The sequence below is a fragment of the Acomys russatus genome, chromosome 10 (genome assembly GCF_903995435.1).
Source record: "Acomys russatus chromosome 10, mAcoRus1.1, whole genome shotgun sequence".
NCBI classification, from domain to species: Eukaryota; Metazoa; Chordata; class Mammalia; order Rodentia; family Muridae; genus Acomys; species Acomys russatus.
Window position 1 is genome coordinate 40,863,680 of NC_067146.1, and position 18,539 is coordinate 40,882,218.

Genomic DNA, 18,539 nt, shown 5'->3' on the forward strand with positions numbered 1-18,539 from the left:
TCTGGCTCTCAGTTGTCAGCCTCCATGAGCACCCAGACTTAGCTACTCTCCTGTGCAAAGCCTCAAGGCCGGTTTTGTTAGAGATCTGGTCTTAAAGAACATATTCTGCCTTTTGATTTTATTTGAGGGACTCTAAGACACATTGACTTAGCACTCAAGAGTATATCTGACAGATACTTTTCATTTCAGAAATAAACATACAGTCGCTAATGAAAATCTTTCTGTTATAGATTGCAACAGAGGTGATAGAAAACATTCGGACTGTTGTATCCTTGACCCAAGAAAGAAAATTTGAGTCAATGTATGTTGAAAAATTGCATGGGCCTTACAGGTAATAACCAGGATTGCTGCCTACTGCTTTCCCAGGGCTGTGCTACTCTTCCCTAAATGCATTAGAAAATTCTGCTCTGAACAAGGATCATGATCTTTCTCCAATAATTATCTCATCAAGTCCAAGCACTCACTTATTCATTTCTCTTGTTAATATAGTGAGATTAGGTCTCTGAGGGCCAAGAATTATCGAGCGCTGCATGACAACTCAGTCACGGCGGTGTAGCCCAGCTGGATGGCTAAGCATGAACATTCTCTGAAGGACTTGTCCAAACCTTCATTTGCTTTAGTATGTAGGCTGATTTAAGTGTGCACCACTTGCCCATTACTTTATGGTATATTTTGAACTTCAAAGAATGAAAAAATTATGGATTTGATCATAATTTGAAGACTGAAAATGGCTTCATGATGTTAAGTATAGCATCTTAGTCACAGTATTTAAGTTAATGCCCAAATCACCATGGTCACAGTATACAGGTTCCACCAAACAAATCAACAAAACACTATGGCCACAGTATACAAGTGACCCTATCAAAATCAGCAAAACACCATGGTCACAGCATACAAGTATACACGGTATATATACCATGATACTACCCAAACCAGCAATACAATGAATTTTCTTTGCCAAGAACCTCCTGATTTACAACTAAGGAAATTATTGAGAGTGGATTTAGAAATTTAATAAAATGTAGCAACAGTTCTAATCAGAAATAATGTAAAGCAAAATGTGTATGGGGCTAGCGAGGATTAAGCTAGGAGGACCTCAGACATCAATTATCCAACTTTTGTGAAGCTGAAATGAGTTTTAACATGTAACTATAGCTTGTTACAGGACCCATGATAATAACATGGGAATATGTTGTATACAGTAATTCAAATGTTATTTTCAATAAAGGCATACTAGGTATTTTGACACAATTATTACATATCATGATTTGAATGGCTGAATTATTATTAAATAATGTACAGGAGCAGTTGTGTTTTGAGCATCCACAGTGTGCTAGGTACTATGATGGGTATTTGTGTTGTTTACTGCATTTAGTTCTCAAAGCAACTTTCCATCATAGAGACTATTTCATTGTGTGAGTCAGAGATCCACTGACTTACCTTTTTCTTTTTGTAATAATTTTTATTATGTTTGTTTTTAACATACACATTTATATTATTACACAGGGATAAAATAAACTACATACAGCAGGAAGAACCATGAGACAATCAGTAATTATATAAATGTTACATTCATAGAAATTTGGCTATTTGTATTCAGCAAACTTGAAGTAAACATCTTTCCTGTTCTTGTTGGGTCTAAATTTCTGAATGGAGATTAATATCTATCATATCTCATCTCTATTAACTTAAAGCATCTGTCTTAATATAAAAACATCTTAACCCCTAACCTACTAAACTTAATTGAAAGACTAAACTATCTGGTCTTCAAACCCATCAGAGATTTGAGAAGGAATAAAACTTAAATATCTGAGTGAACCAGAAGTGCAGGTTAGCAGCTTCTGAAATGAAAAACTTATTGAGACAGTTTACTGCCTGAACAGTCACCCAACACTCTCTATAACATTGGAGCATCATCTTCAGCCTTCTGGCCCAATATACCTGACAGACCTATTTGCGAGGCAGGAACTATTGAGGACTTGCTTACCCTGTCTTGGCGGAGTTTGACTATCGACTCTGCCTGCATCTAAACTTGCCCATTCTTAGGAAGAATTCTGTCTGTGTCAGAAATAAGGACATTCGCCCAATGGCTGGTTTGCCACATTTGAAGCCATCTCCATAAGGAGGTTCTTGGTGTTGGTCATCTTCTCTGAGGCAGGCTGGGTGTGGCCAGGAGTTAGCTTGTCTTATCGTCAAAGAATCTTTAGAATAATAAAAACATCTTAAAACGCCATATTCTGTAGGTCTCTGAGGCTTTTGAAGACCTTATTTAACTATTTTACCTTATATATCAGTAGAATCATATCTATCTACTAGACCTAGAATATATATTCTTGTGATAAAATTACACTAGTTTTTGACATGACCATGATTTGCGTCAATATACAAAATTCAATACCATTGAATTAAAAAAATAACATTATTTGTAAAAACTAAGGTTTTTAAGATGAGGAGTAGATTCAATAATCTACCTTTTATTCTATCCTCTTTCTATGTCTCCCTTTCTTTTCAGCTCCTATACCCTTACCTACAAAAGAAAGATACAGGAAAAGAGAGACATCCCTGAGTCAAATCTAGTTTCCTCTTAAACTTTGTTGTTGTTGTTGTTGTTTTGTTTTGTTCGAGACAGGGTCTCTTTGTGTTAGCCTTGGCTGTCCTGGACTCACTTTGTAGACCAGGGTGGCCTTGAACTCACAGCGATCCACCTGCCTCTGCCTCCTGAGTGCTGGGATTAAAGGCATGTGCTACCATGCCTGGCTTAACCTATCATCTTTTAAGGTAGGAATTTAGCCCAGGTTGAGCAGACTCAGCTTGCTCGGCCAGCTAGACAGGGGGCAAGAGAAATTGAATAATGTTAATTTTGAATACATAATTTGTTTTTCAGGAATTCAGTGCAAAAGGCACACATCTATGGCATCACTTTTAGCATCTCACAGGCATTTATGTATTTTTCCTATGCTGGCTGTTTTCGATTTGGTGCTTACCTGATTGTGAATGGACATATGCGCTTCAAAGACGTCATTCTGTAAGTAGCTTTGAAAATATTAATATTACATTATACTAATCCTATAATAAGGTTTTGATAGGCTTATGCAAACATGTGGCATAGGAAAAGAACAACTGTCCCAAGATGAGATCACGGAGTTCAGTTTCCCAGAGCCATTACTCTGGTAGGCACAGAAATCTGAGCTGGTCACCACACTGAGCAATTTCATCATCCCGGTGGTCTCATGTCCATCAGGCTTATGAGGCTGACTGCAAAGCATGAGATGGTTGTATATGTGAACCCCTCCAGGACAGAATGTAAGCAGAGAAAGTTGTATGAATGTAACTAGGATGCTGTTGAAGATAGCAGACTCAAAACAGGGTTAGGTTAAATAGCTTGTTACATTTCTCTAACCCAAACATGGCTTTGACAATGGGATGGGAATGTCTGACTAAAGTTGGCAAATCTGCTCTTTCCACTAACTAGGTGAGAGACAGGATCAAGTGTCTGCCTTATGTATGTGGACACCCAGTTTTGCCTGAATTATTTATTATAGGGGTTGCCCTTTTCTGTTGTCTATTGGTGCTTTTGTTGAAAAGCCACTGGGTATAGATGCGTGGAGTTATTTCTGGGATGTCTGCTGTCTTCTCCTGGTTTATGTGTCTGTTGTTATGCCAGTATGATGTTGACTTGGTTACTGTGGCCCTGTAGTTTGTCTCAAAACCAAGTATTATGGTGTCTCTAGCTTTATTCCTTTTACACAAGATTGTATTACGTTTTTTTCTGTATATGATTCCATACAATTTTAAAGATTTTTTTTATAGTTCTGTGAATAATTTCATTAGTATTTTGGTGGAGACTGGTGGCATTAAATCTGTAGATTGCTTTGGGTGACATGAGCATTACCCAACATAGTTCTAATCCATGAAGATGGAAGAATTTTCCTTTTCTTATTCTCTTCAGTTTCTATAATCAGTGTTTTCATTACAGCCTTTCCGTTCTTTGGACAAATTTAATCTAACGTTATTTACTTATTTATTTTTGTAGCTATTAAGAATTAGATGAGTTTGTAGCTTTTTGTCTCTGATTTTATTTATGCAGGTCTTCTATTTTTTTTTTTCTGGCTAATCTAGTTCAAGGTTTTTTATTTTCTTTAAATTTTATTGAACGACCAACTCTGTCTCATTTATCTTTTGTACTGATTTTGTTTCTTGTTCATTTTCTGATCTTTGAAGTTTTGTTTTGTTCTGTTCACGGTTTTCCTTTTAAATTTTATTTTATTCTTGTTTTAGTGTATATATGTGTTAGAAAGAGAGGAGGGAGGACGATGAGAGAGGAGAGAGAGGGAGAGAGAGAGAGAGAGAGAGAGAGAGAGAGAGAGAGAGAGAGAGAGAGGAGAGAGAGAAACAGACAGACAGACAGACAGACAGAGAGGAAGAGAGAGAGTGTGTGATTATGTATTTGCTCCATGTATGGACATGCATGGAGGTCAGGAGATTAGGGCATACTTTGCAAATCTTGTTCTCTCTTTCAGGCATATATGTAGCACATGTCTTTTCCCATTGACCCATGCCCCAGACATTACTCTTCTCTAAGTCCTTGGGATGCATTTTTTAGGTTGTTTATTTGAAACCTTTCTTCTTTTGATGTTGGCACTCACTGCTATATAGTTTCTTCCTAGTATTAGTTCTCTGCAAGCTTCCAAGTTTTAGTAGGCTGTGTTTCCAGTTTCATCTATTTCAGGAAATTGATATTTTATTTCTGACTTCATCAACCTACTGTTTATTTAAAAGTGTTCAGTCTCTAGGAACTTACATTTCTAAAATGTCTTTGGTTGTTGGCATCTCCTTTTGTGATCAGAAAATATTTCAATTTTTTAATATGATAGTGGTCTGTCTTAGAGAGAGCTCCATAAACTGCTGAGAATGTATACTCTGAATGTGTTAGATGAAATAATCTGTAAATGTATACCTAATAAAAATGATAAACTACAGTGATTGTTATCATATGTGGCTTGACCAAACCACAAACTGGAATGCAGGCATCTAAACTAAGTGCCACTCACTCACTCTGCCAATCATTGAACTCGTTAGGTACTTTGGGCTTCAGGTTTTTTTCAGTCTTAAGGAGGGCAACCTGGCAACTAAAACGAGTTGAGATTGCAAATCAGATTCTATTATAAGCCAATCAGGAGAGTGAAAACCTTTGGAAGGTCAGATTAACTCTCAGAACCGGAACTTCTACTGCCAAAAGTGATTAGAGAAAAACCAGACTGTGACCATGGGTCTTGCTTCCTTCTAAATTGTTGTTGTTGTTACTGGAATGTCACAGAAATGTATGCGGGCTTGGGGAAATGACAACTGAAGGACAAGTATGTTAATATTAGTTAACCGTTTGGCTTTGCACTTTGAACACCATGGAGCTGATTTGGACCCCTCTACTTCCATCCAGGGTGTTTTCAGCAATTGTGCTTGGTGCAGTCGCTCTAGGACACGCCAGTTCATTTGCTCCGGACTATGCAAAAGCCAAGCTGTCGGCCGCACACTTATTCAGCCTGTTTGAAAGACAACCTCTGATTGACAGCTACAGTAGAGAAGGGCTGTGGCCTGTAAGTGTTCTCTGGCTGGGTGACTGAACTCTGTCCTAAAGGCTTTCTTTCTGTTAGACCACAGTGACACAATGGATCGTGCTCTCAGTTTAGTTGTGATATTTCCGTGGCTAGCATCTCGCCACTTTTATGGCATTTAAAAATTTTAACAGAACTTTACAAACAAGAAACGAATCAAAATAACTTTGATAATAGCTTAGTCATTTATACATGCATATTATTTAGTCTCGATGCAGTTAGCAATGTAGCTTTAGACACAGCTGCAGCTTTTCTTAAGCCTTGGAGCCCTTGGCTCAGCATTTATTTTACACAAATCAGAAAGTGAGTTTCAATAAACCTGTCTTTGTAGTAACTTTTAGTCTAATCTATACTCATATCTTCATCTTCTCTCATAATGCAATTGCTCTCAGTGTGAACTGGTGCCAGCACTATACCAAATGGACATTTCATATTTCACTATTATTGTTCTTGGGAAAGATTTTAAAATAATACCTTCATCTCCAATGATTGTGAGATCAATTTAATAAAAAATTATTTAAAAATTTTTTAGGATAAGTTTGAAGGAAGTGTGATGTTTAATGACGTCGTGTTCAACTACCCCACTCGGCCCAACGTCCCAGTGCTTCAGGGGCTGAGCCTCGAGGTGAAGAAGGGACAGACGCTGGCCCTGGTGGGCAGCAGTGGCTGCGGGAAGAGCACAGTGGTCCAGCTGCTCGAGCGGTTCTACGACCCCATGGCCGGGACAGTGGTGAGCACGCTTTCTCAGTAAATTGATGCAAGGTTGTGTTTCATGTGATTAGACTAATGGTTGAATGAAGGTCCGAAATCCTATATGGTGCAATAACCACAGCCTATAAATGCTACACTGGCACCTCTATCAAATATAGGCGGCCGTTGAGGCATCATATCAGAAAGTATTACACTAAAGATACCAATATAGGATTGATCTCTGGCCTCTGATGAACCTTTTGTCCCAGTCCAATCCTTTTTAAATTAATTATCTCATGTATTACATCCCAACCACAGTTTCGCCTCTTTCCTCTCCTCCCAGCCCCTCCCCCACACCTCCCCTCTAACCCTTAAACTCCTCCTCCTCAGTTTCCCTTCAGAGAAGGGCAGCCTCCCAGGGATATCAGTCAAACATGGCATATCAGGTTTTAATAAGACTAAACACCTCCTCTCATATCAAGGCTGGCCAAGGCAACACAGTTGGAGAAAAGGGGTCCCAAAAGCAGGAAAAAGGGTCAGAGATAAACTCTGCTCGAACTCTTAGGACTCCCACAAGAAGACTAAACTACACAGCCGTAACATGTATGCAGAGGACTTAGATCAGACCCATGCAATCTCCCTGACTGGTGTGCAGTCTCTGTTAGCCCCTCTGAGCCCTGGTTAGTTGATTCTGTGGGTTTTCCTGTGGGGTCATTGATACCTCTGGCTCTTATACTTCTTTATCCCCCCTTTCCATAGGATTTCCAAGTTCTACCTAATGTTTAGCTATGGGTCTTTGAAGCCTCTCTGATGCCAATTGGGCTAGGCACCAATCTATGAGTACAGCAGAGTATCATTTGGAATCATTTCATTGACTTTTTTGGGGGGTTGGTTGTGTTTGTTTCTGTTGCAGGTCTCTGGGCTATCCAGCCTCTAGGTCCTGGCCCTCCAGGCAGTGTAAGGGCTGGGTTCCCTCTCATGGCATGTGTTTCAAGCTGTGCCAGACATTGGTTGGCAACTCACCCAGCATATCTTGCGAACAGGTCAAATTACAAGTCAAAATTTTGTATCTGGGTTGGTGTCCCAGTCCCTCTACCTTCCGGTTATAGAAGATGGCTGGTTTAGGCTGTGTTTCCCCCATTACTAGGAGTCTTACTAAGCTCACCCTTGTAGATTCATGGCAGTTTCTATTGCACTAGGTTTCTACCTTGACTCTGAAATGCTCCCAATTCCAGTCCAAGAACTATTTCCCTCCATCCTCCCCCTGCCTTATCCCTCCTGTTCCTGTATCCACCTACCCCTAGTCCACCTAGAACATCTGTTCTATTGCCCCATCTCAGGGAGATTTGTGACTCCATTTTGATGCCTCCTTGTTACTTAGCCTTTCTGGGTCTTTGGATTATAGCATGATTACCCTTTACTTTACATCTAATATCCACTGATAAGTGAGTACAGACCATGTTTGTCTGTCTGAGTCTGGGTTACATCACTCAGGACGATCTTTTCTAGTTCTATTTGCCAGCAAATTTCATGATGTCATTGTTTTTAATAGCTAAATAATATTCCATTCTGTAAATGTACCTTATTTTCTTTAATTCTTCTGTTGGGGAACATTTAGGTTGTTTCCCATTTCTGGCTATTGTGAATAAAGCTACTATGAACATAGTTGAGCATATATTCAATGAACATATGGCTATATGGACATATGTGAACTTATATCATATGTGTGTATTATTGGATATTAGACTTCTGTCATGTGGAGTTGTAAAAAATCTTTTCCCATTCTGTAGGCTGCCATTTTGTGCTATTAACTGTGTCCTTTGCCTTACAGAAGCTTTTCAGTTTCATGAGGTTCCGTTTATTAATTGTTGATCTTAGTGCCTGCACTATTGGTGTTCTTTTCAGTTGTCTCCTGTGCCAATGAGTTCAAGGCTATGCCCCACTTTCTCTTCTATCAGGTTTAGTGTATCCAGTTTTATGTTGAGGTCTTTGATGCACTTGGACTTAAGCTTTGTGCAGGGTGTAGAAATAGTTCTATTTGCATTTTCTACAAACTGACACCAGCAACATTTATTGATGTTGTTTTCTTTTTCCATTGTATTTTGGCTTCTTTATCAAAAATCAGATGTCAATAGGTGTGTACATTTATGTCTGGTTCTTTGATTTGAGTCTATTGATCAACCTGTCTATTTTTATGCCAGTACCATGTGGTTTTTATTGTTATAGATCTGTAGTACAGCTAGAAATCAGGGATGGGGATACCTTCAGAAGTTCTTTTATTGCACAAGATTGTTTTATCTACCCTGGGTTTTTTTTTTCTATATGAAGTTGAATATTGTTCTTTCAAGGTCTGTAAAGAATTATGTTAGAATTTAGATGGGAATTGTATTGAATCTGTAGGTTGATTTTGGTAAGATGGCTGTTTTTACTATGTTAGTTCTACCAACCCATGAGCATGGGAGATCTTTCCATATCTAATATCTTACTCAATTTCTTTCTTCAGATACTTGAAGTTCTTGTCATACAGGCCTTTCACTTGCTTTGTTGAGTTGCTCCAAGTTTTTTTTTTAATTTGTGGCTATTGAAAAGGATGTTATTTCCCTAATGTCTTTCTCGGCTTATTTGTCATTTTTATATAGGAGTGCTGCTGATATTTTTGATTGTTAATTTCTGTTACTTTGTTGCTTTTACATGTGATGGTAGTGTGTGTATGTGTGTGTGTGGTGTGTGTGTCTGTGTGTGTTTCATTTCTTTTGGTTTTGCTGGTGTAAGATTATTTCTTGTGTTTTCATGGGTGTAGTTTTCTTTCTAGTACATTCTGTAGGGCTGGGTTTGTGGATAGGTATTCTTTAAATATGACTCTGCCATGGAATATCTTGTTTCACCATCTATAGTGATTGAAAGCTTTGCTGGGTATAGTTGTCTAGGTTGGCATCCATATTCTCTTATAGGATGCAAAATATCTGGCTAGGCCTTTCTGGCTTTTAGAGTCTCTGTTGAGAAGTCAGGTGTAATTGGTCTTTTTCCCTTGCTACTTTTAACATTATTCTTTTGTTCTGTATATTTAGTATTTTGATTATTATGGGGGGAGACTTTCTTTTCTGCTCCATTTTATTTGGTGTTCTGTAAGCTTCTTACACTTTATAAACATGTCATTCTTATAGGTAGGAAAATTTTATTCTATGATATTGTTAAAATATTTTATGGGTCTCTAAGTAATGTGGGATTCTTTTCCTTCTTCTATTCCTATTATTCCTAGGTTTTGTATTTTCATAATGTCCTAGACTTCCTGTGTGCTTTGTGTCAAGAACTTTTTAGATTTAACATTTTCTTTGACCAATGTATCAATTTTTTCTATTGTATCTTCTATGCCTGAGATTCTCTCTTCCATCTCTTATATTATGTTGGTGATGCTTGTGTCTGTAGTTTCTGTTCTCTTGCCTAGGTTTTTCCATCTCCAGGATTCCCATGGTGTGTTTTCTTTGTTGTTTTTATTTCCATTTGTCAGGTCTTGAACAGTTTTATTCATTTCCTTTACCAGTTTGTTTTTTCTTGGCGTTTTAAAGAAGGGATTTATGCATTTCCTCCAACTGTTTATTTGTATATCCCTGGCTGTCCTGTAATCACTCTGTAGACCAGACTGGCCTCAAACTTGGAGATCTGCTTGCCTCTGCCTCCCAACTGGTGAGACCAAAGGCATATTTTACCACTGCCCAGCCTTTCCTGGATTTCAAAAAGGGATTTATTCATTAAAAAAAATTAAGACCATTTTCTTGTGCTTCAACTGAGTTGGAATATCCAGGGCTTGTGTAGTAGCATAGCTGAGCTCTGGTAGGGCTATATTGCTCTCGCTGTTGTTGATTGTGTTTTATGCTGGCTTCTAGTCACCTAGGATTTGAGGGGTTTGTAGGTTTAGGTGCTGGTATCTGAGTTTATCTTTGTTGGATGGAGGCTTTTTCCCTTGGTTTCTGTTTCCTCTCTGATCTTCTGGCCTGAGTGGCCTATGGTTCTGGTGACAGGTGAGTCCTCAGGTCCAATATGCTATCTTCATTGGTGTTTTGGTGGCCTGTGGGACCTCTGTGATTTGGGGTATCAGCATTGCCTTTGGGATTCTGGGGTTCTGGCAACTGGCTGTTGACTCTGGGAGAGCATGGGCCTTCTAGGGTTCTGGATACTAATATTGTCTCTGGGCTTCCAGGTACCAGTGTGGTCTCTGGGGTTCTGGGTTCCAGCTTAACTTTTGGTAGAGCAGGGGCTTCTGCTGGAGTTGTGGGCTAGGATACAGAGCCAAGGTTGTGGGAGTAATGTTGGAGACTGTTAGGGTCTGAAAATCCAAAACAAAGTAGGCACAAGAATCCATGTAAAGCAAGATCTTTGTTTGAATTAGGCAGTAGAAACTTACAACAGTATAGACTTGGGAACTGACTGCATCATCTTAGTAACAACTATTTACGTTAAAAAAAATCATAAACCCCACAAGCATCTGTGCCAAGATACAGTTACAATTTTTTAAAATTTATTTTTACTTTATGTGCATTGGTGTTTTACCTGCATTTATATCTGTGTGAGGGTGTCAGATCTTGGAATTCAGAGAGTTGTGAGCTGCCATGTGGCTGCTGGGAATTGAACCCGGGGCATTTGGAAGAGTAGTTAGTACTCTTAACTGCTCAGCCATTTCTCCAGCCTCAGTTACAATTTTCTATCAATCAGAATCACTTGTTCTTTCAGAGTTAGGAACAATCATTATGTTTGGGGAAACAAAAGAATAAGGAGGAAGTTGGCCAGCTGTGTGGAAGGTCCTTAGCTCCCCCAAGTGCCCAGGAACTTGAACTTAATTTCACAATGATCAAAATGGAGTCTAAAGACAAAATAGCAGAACTTAGGATAGGTCTCATGTGTTTGAGCACAACAAGACAGCTGTACCTGAGGTGGGGGAGGAGGCTCTAAGGAGTGTTAGCAGGCAGTAGGCAGTATGTTACATGGGGTTCTGGGTACTAGAGTGACCTCCAATATAGCAGGGAGCTGCTGCTGGAGTTGTGGGCTGGGATCCCAGTCCAGTCTTCTTAACAAACCTGAGCTAGCTTCTAGAGGCAGGAAGGGGAGCACATCCTTCACTCACAGTAAACAAATGGGAACATAACTTCCAGTAAAACTTGTTCTCCTAAAGGCTCTGCTCTCTATAGCTCTTCCCTTTCCACAGACCTCTTCTTTGCTTTCCGCTAATTGTGAGAAAAAGAGAAGAGGGTAAAGTTGAAGACTGGCGCCTCTCAGAAGGAGAAGTATAAATGCAAAGTCAACCACAAACTTGCTGAGTTCAACATAGACTCTCAGAATAGGCATGTGCCCACTTATTCTTGCCCCACTGCCTTTTGCTTTGCCTAGTTTCTCTAACCTTGAACCCTAGGCTCCATGAGATTGGCCCTCCACCTCCAGCTCATTCACATTTGGCTGCTGTCATGGGTTTATGGTATCTAGCTGTCTTCTTTGAGTAAGGCTCTGTCTCGAACTGACATCATCAACATGTGGAATCTGGGCCTAGAGAGATGGCTCAGTTGGCAAAGTGCTTGCTGGTCAAACACGAGGACCTGTATTCAATCCCTAGGACCCAGGTCATGCCCGGAAGTATTTGGCTAACACAAAACAGATGCCATGCTTTCTGTTTTGTCATATATGCATGTTTTGTTTTTGTCTGACTGGGTTTTGTGATTTTTCACTTTTTTAACCTTACTTGTTTGTTTGTTTGTTTGTTTTCAAGAGATCATCCATTTGAATGGACATGAAGTTGGGTAGCTAGGGAGATTGGATGGCTGGGAGGAGTTAAGGAAGGGGAAGAATATGATCAAAATATATTGTATACAAAAACTTGTAATGAAAAATAAATTTAAAAAGTCTGGTATAGAGGTTTTTGTCTGTAATCCCACACTAGAGAGGCAAAGACAGACTTCTGAAGCTCGCTGGCCAGCCAATCTGGCCAGATTGCTGAGCTGCAGGTTCAGTGAGAGACCCTGGTTCAGAAACTAAGGTGGATGAATGATTGAGGAAGATACACAACTTCTAGCACATGCATGTCAGATATATGCACGTGTACACTCAGAATCATGTAGATACCTACATGCACAGACATACATAAAAATATGGGGGAAGTTTAAAGCTGGTGGTTTTCATAAACTGAAGGAACAGCAACCAACTTGCAGAACCTAGGGCTGTATTACTGATCAGCTCCTTTCCTTTCCTGGTATGCCTAGGGCACCCAGGAGAGTCAAGTTGAAAGAACAAGGTCATTCTAGGGACAACAGATCTGAGTGTCACATTTTGATGCAGACTTCTGTACGGCAGATGGCGCAGGTGCCTGTTGGAGGACAGGTGGAGACATAAGACATATTGAAAGATATGGCCAACTGCGTTAGATTTTCCCATCTAGACAAAAATAAGAGAGGCTTGTCATAAGAGTCACTCTGTTAGCCATGCTCTCCTTCAGCATGTTGACATTAAACATGAGGCTTGGAATGTCACAACTGCTGGTACACACTTCAACAGTCCTCTGTACAGTTCAGTTGCTTGCTACTTAGGATTGTTGCCTTTTTCTTTTAAAGCCCTAATAATTTGTGGATTTCTGTTCTTTAGCTCCTAGATGGTCAAGAAGCAAAGAAACTCAATGTCCAGTGGCTCCGAGCTCAACTTGGCATTGTGTCCCAAGAGCCCATCCTGTTTGACTGCAGCATCGCAGAGAACATCGCCTATGGTGACAACAGCCGGGTCGTGTCCCAGGATGAGATTGTGAGGGCGGCCAAGGCAGCCAACATCCACCCCTTCATTGAGACGCTGCCCCAAGTGAGTTAACTTTAACTTCTTAGCTGAAATCAAAGCAGGCTCTTTTATCCCTGAGGCAATTCTCAGAGTTCTTCCAATGGTCTTGAGATGAAGAACTTGGGGTGATGTATCAACATGGTTGCTTTGGGGCAGACAATGGCCTTGATGACAGGATGTTTCATCACCCTTATGTAGTGAGAAACCAATAAGGTAAGATTAAGTTCAAAGTGCCTTCCCTCAGGTCTCACATTAGTGATCTAGACAACGTGTGAACTACAGTTTGGTGACATCCATATGCTACTTCCCCCACCCCAAATTAAACTGTTGAGTTTGAGACTCTTACAGGTTCACACATAGTTGTATGGAATACAGAGATTTTATATATCCTTTATCTAGTCTCCCCTAATGATAAGTCTCTTTCAGAACTATAATACAACAGCAACCAGGATGCTGACAGAGATACTCTACTGATGTCATCCAGACCAGTTTACTCACACTAGTGTGTGTGTGTGTGTGTTTCTGTGCAGCTGCAGTGCAGGTGCACATTCTTGTACTGACGCTAAACATACAGAGCATTTCCATCCCATGAAGATCCCTTGTGCTGCCATCTTTACACTTATATTCCCTTCCTCCCACTTCAGTCTCCATAGCTCTGGCAATACTAATCTATTCTCAATTCACATCACTTGCCATTGTAGGGGTACTATATACACATAATGTGTGAACCTGTAAGCCAGGTCCTCACTCAGCTCCTATCTGAAGTATTTATCCGCCATCTTCTTTTATTTGCTGAATAGCACGCCATGCATGGCTGAACCACAAGGCTACCTTTCTCCTGAAGAAGGTCATCTAAATGTAAGGTTATAAGGTTATAAATTCCTGAGTGTTCATGTCATATATGTTATATGCCTTATATTTCTGGAATAAACACTCAAGAGTACAATCATTGATACATAAAACAATTGTATGTTTGTTTCAAAACACCACCCACCAAATGGCTTTCTGTAAGCCACCATTTACAGCCCTCCCAGCCATGTGTGAGGGATGCAGACTCGACAGCATTGAGTATGCTTATGAGATTTTTTTAATGTTGTATTTTTAATTGTTTTGGTTTTTCGAGACAGGGTTTCTCTGTGTAGCCTTGACTAGCCTGGACTCGCTTTTTAGACCAGGCTAGTCTGAAAGGCTAGTCTGAAACTCACAGTGATCTGCCTGTCTCTACCTCCCAAGTGCTGGGATTAATGGCATGCGCCATCACTGCCTGGCCGCTTATGAGATTTTTATTTGTAACATTTTGATAAGAATGTAAGGTATATAACAGTAGTCCTCATATGCATTTCCTAAAGCTAAAGTGATGTTCCCTGTCATTTAATATGTATTTGTAGCTACATAACCTCTTTGGTGATATGTCTATTTTTTACAAATTTCTATTCCTTTTTTAAAAACTGTTGATCTTTGAGTCTTTTATTAATTACCTTTAGATAAATATTTTATATTTTCTTCAGTTTATAATTTGTTTTTTTTTCTTTTAAGCAGATACTTTACAGAATAGTATTTTTCATCGTAGTGAGTTTATTCTCCTTTCATGCATCTTGCTTCTGATGTCAACTCTGTCATGAAGTCTGTACATTCCTGTCCGAAAGATGTTCTCTATTTTAAGAGTCTGCTTGTTTTGCATCTTACCTTCATGTGTGTGGTTCCTTCCATACACCGTATAATTTGAACCATACATAATGATGGCAAGATGACTTTGATTAGGGTGATGGTAGAGGCGATTCACTTTACAAATTCACTCAGAACTCAAAAGCCAACTGCAGAAGTGCTTAGTTATGTTTTTCTGTTCTATTATGCTGGGAACTAGAAGTGAGTTCACATAAATGAGTTTAAAACTTTCAGTGCTGACTGCCTGACTAACCTTTGGTGCCTAGGCACTGACCTTAAGCAAGTAGTGGTGACTGTGAACAGAAAAACTTTAAACCTTCACCTTCTTCCTTGATTTTGATACTGGATCTCAAGAGATGAATTCATGTGATGTAGATCACCCTGAGCTTTGCAGAGATGCCAGCTAAATACATATCTGCCATCCTGGGCTCCCCCTGCCCCCGAAAAAAATTCAGCCTCCTAAAATGCGCCACAACGTCTTTCCTTTATTCATCTCCTCTTTTAAAAATCTTCCTTCCATCTTATTCTCACATTCTTCCCTTTTCTTTTGTATTCTGTTACATGATACTTAATTAACATTTAAGTAGATATTGATTATTAAGCTATTAAAAGAGAGTAAGCTAGTTTCTACATGGCTCATGTGGCTACTTCAAATTAAAAAAGAACAAAGAAAAAAGAACCCTTGTAAGTCTAAGCTGTGATTCCACTGAAATCGGATTAAATGGCATTAATGTGAATGGCAGGAATGTGACAGAATACTGTTGAAAACTAAAGGCACATGCTCTAGTTCAATTTTGAAGGTAGACATTCTCTGGACCTGAAAATACATTGTTAAAAACACAAACATCTCACTATAGAAATATCTGTCAGTTTAATTTTTTTCCTTGTAAAAATGACTAGCTTCAATTTGTATTACCTTTATTGACGATTAACTTTCAGAAATATGAAACAAGAGTAGGGGACAAGGGGACTCAGCTGTCAGGAGGCCAGAAACAGAGGATCGCTATCGCTCGTGCCCTCATCAGACAGCCTCGGGTCCTGCTGCTGGACGAAGCCACATCGGCTCTGGATACTGAGAGCGAAAAGGTCTGCCTCCACCGGTCTTACTGACCTAGCAGAAACAGGGACGAGAAAAGTGAACACTAGATTTAGATGTGATTATTTTAAAGTAATAGAACACATGATTTCATTTTTTCTAAAAATGCACATCCATTTTCTTTTTTAAAAAATATATTTTATTAATTTATTCATATTACATCTCAATTGTTATTCCATCCCTTGTATCCCCACATTCCTCCCTCCCTCCCTCCCATTCTCCCCTTACTCCTGTCCCCTATGACTGTGACAGGGTGACCTCCTCTCCCTGTATATGCTCATAGGGTACCATTTTCTAAATATAAAAGAAGCACTCAAAGGGGGAAAGCTGCAAAAAAAAAAAAAAAAAAAAATCACAATTTTCGTACAGTAGCTGTAATGAAAAACTGAAAAGGGCAAAAAAAAAAAAAAAGGAACTTAATAAGATGACATAGTAATTGGAAAGTTTAAATACCTGCAAGGGTTGTTTGTATCATGAAATCCTGTTTCTGTTATAATTACAAAGCAAAACAGTGATGTAATTAAGGTGGCAGCTATGTAAAATACACATAAAAAAGCCACATTCAAAGAGATTAGAAAAGGAATGACAGTTGATGTTATGAGGGTGGTAAAGCTTTAAATGTCATCAAATAGTCACACTTGTTACTGCAGTACAACGCTCTTGTTGGGCTTTCAACAGGTTGTCCAGGAGGCCCTGGACAAAGCCAGGGAAGGCCGCACCTGCATCGTGATCGCGCACCGCCTGTCCACCATCCAGAACGCAGACTTGATCGTGGTGATTGAGAACGGCAAGGTCAAGGAGCACGGCACCCACCAGCAGCTGCTCGCACAGAAAGGCATCTATTCCTCAATGGTCAACATTCAGGCTGGCACGCAGAACTTATAAACTCTTGTTACAGTATATTTTTAAAAATAAATTCAAATCATTTTACACTTTATGACGTGTAAAAGAAGTTTCTCGTTGAAGTTACAAAATATAGATCTATCTCGTTCCACATCAGCTTGAAGCAAACACCTTGATGCTTGTGCTACGGCATCTGAAACTAGAGAGTTGGAAGCGACATCTGCCTTGACAAAGTCGAAGAACAACAGTGTGGCTTTCTCTCCCTGAGCTACCAACATCGCTCACAGAGATGAGCAAAGCTCAGGCACATATACACATGGGAAGGATTAATAGAAATCCCAAACTAGGACAAGCTTCACGGTTCTGAATAGGTAGGTATGTGACAGGGTGGTTGAGAACGAGTTTCCGAGGACAGAAGAAAATTAAATTCACTCTCCGAATGCCTATTTTTGTTAACATATTCGATCCTACATATTAACGGGGTTCAGTGTGGTGTTGTCGTACTTGGACTATGCACAGGCAGGACCAACCACCTTTTTCCAGCACCTCGCAATCCCTTCCTGGTCTTTAGTAACTGCTATTCTATGTGCAGGTGGTCAAGTTTCAGCTTCACATAAGTGGGGAATGTAGCACTCATCTTTCTGTCTGGCTTAGTTTGCTTAACATCTACTCATTCCATCCATATTGCTGCAAATAATGACTTCATTTTCTTGGCATTCCACCCCCACCACTTATGCTACTAGAGATCAAACTTAGGTAAACATACATTCCAGCACTGAGCTGCATGCCCGGCTTTCTTTCATTCTTCTTTATGACTCAATAGTATTCCACTAGTAAATATAGCACATTTCTTTATGCATTTATCTATTGATGGACATCTAGGCTGACTGTATATCTTAGCTGTTCTCAATATGATGAGTGGAACACAGACACATGGGTATCTATTTTGCATGCTGTCTCATTTGCTTTTCTGCCAAGGCAGAAATCTGGAGCAGACCTGAAACAGAAGCTATGGAGGAATGCTGCTTACTGCTTGGCTCTCCATGGTTTACTCAGCCTATGGGCCCACCTGGCCAGGGAGAGCCCCACCCACACTGTCCTGGGCCACAGCAATCATCAAACAAGCAAATGCCACACAGTCGTGCCCACTCACCAATCCGATGGAGGAGGCAATCCCTCACTTGAGGCTCCTCCTCCCAGATGTGCCAACTGGCAACCAAGATGAACCATCAGACATGCTGGCTCCCGCTTCATGGGTATACACTCAGAAGTGGGTTAGCTGGATCATATGATGGTTCTTGTGCCATCTTTTTGAGTAACATCTATCCTGTTCTCCATAATCTTAATAGTGAAATATATTCCTACCGGCAGTGCATGAAAGGTCCCCTTGCAGCTGCACTCAAAATGCTTTTGTTTATCTTCATGGGCATATCCGGAGTGCTGCATTTCTGACTTTTCTATTGTTATGAGAAATGCCATGACCCTCTGCTTCTTCTCTCTAGATAGGCTTTTCTTCTTTCTTCTACCTTGCGAGAAACTTCTTCATGCCCTTTTCACAACTTCTGCTTCCTATCTTCATAACCTACACACGTAGTCACACCTACTTGGATTCTGCACGTGTGCTGTAGGACTATCTTCAGGTCTGTCACAGCTGGTGCTGTTGGCTGTTCAAACCTTGGGAAGAAAGGGTTTATTTCAAGCTTAGAGTTCTACATCAAAGCCTATCATCAAAGGAACTCCAGGTAGGAACATGGAGGCAGGAACTAAAGCAGAAGCCATGGGGGGTGGGGTGTGCTACTTATTGGCTTGCCCTTTGTGGCTTGCTC

At 40.0% G+C, this 18,539-nt stretch overlaps 1 protein-coding gene across 11 annotated transcripts in view; it reads left to right on the plus strand.

Moving 5' to 3' along the window:
- The window catches only part of LOC127194577 (phosphatidylcholine translocator ABCB4), a 258,699-nt gene extending 241,760 nt beyond the window's left edge, over positions 1 to 16,939 (plus strand). For 2 of the 11 annotated variants that reach the window (XM_051152044.1, XM_051152043.1), the window contains exons 24-26: positions 12,927 to 13,133; positions 15,714 to 15,860; positions 16,549 to 16,900. In XM_051152044.1, the coding sequence (XP_051008001.1) occupies positions 12,927 to 13,133; positions 15,714 to 15,860; positions 16,549 to 16,755 (561 nt within the window). In that variant the 3' untranslated portion in view covers positions 16,756 to 16,900. Of the gene's footprint in view, positions 1 to 230; positions 332 to 2,884; positions 3,026 to 5,437; positions 5,595 to 6,144; positions 6,343 to 12,926; positions 13,134 to 15,713; positions 15,861 to 16,548 lie in introns of all 11 variants that reach the window. The other 9 variants (XM_051152047.1, XM_051152046.1, XM_051152064.1 and 6 more) reach the window with 8 other exon arrangements.
- Positions 16,940 to 18,539: the final 1,600 nt, after the last annotated feature.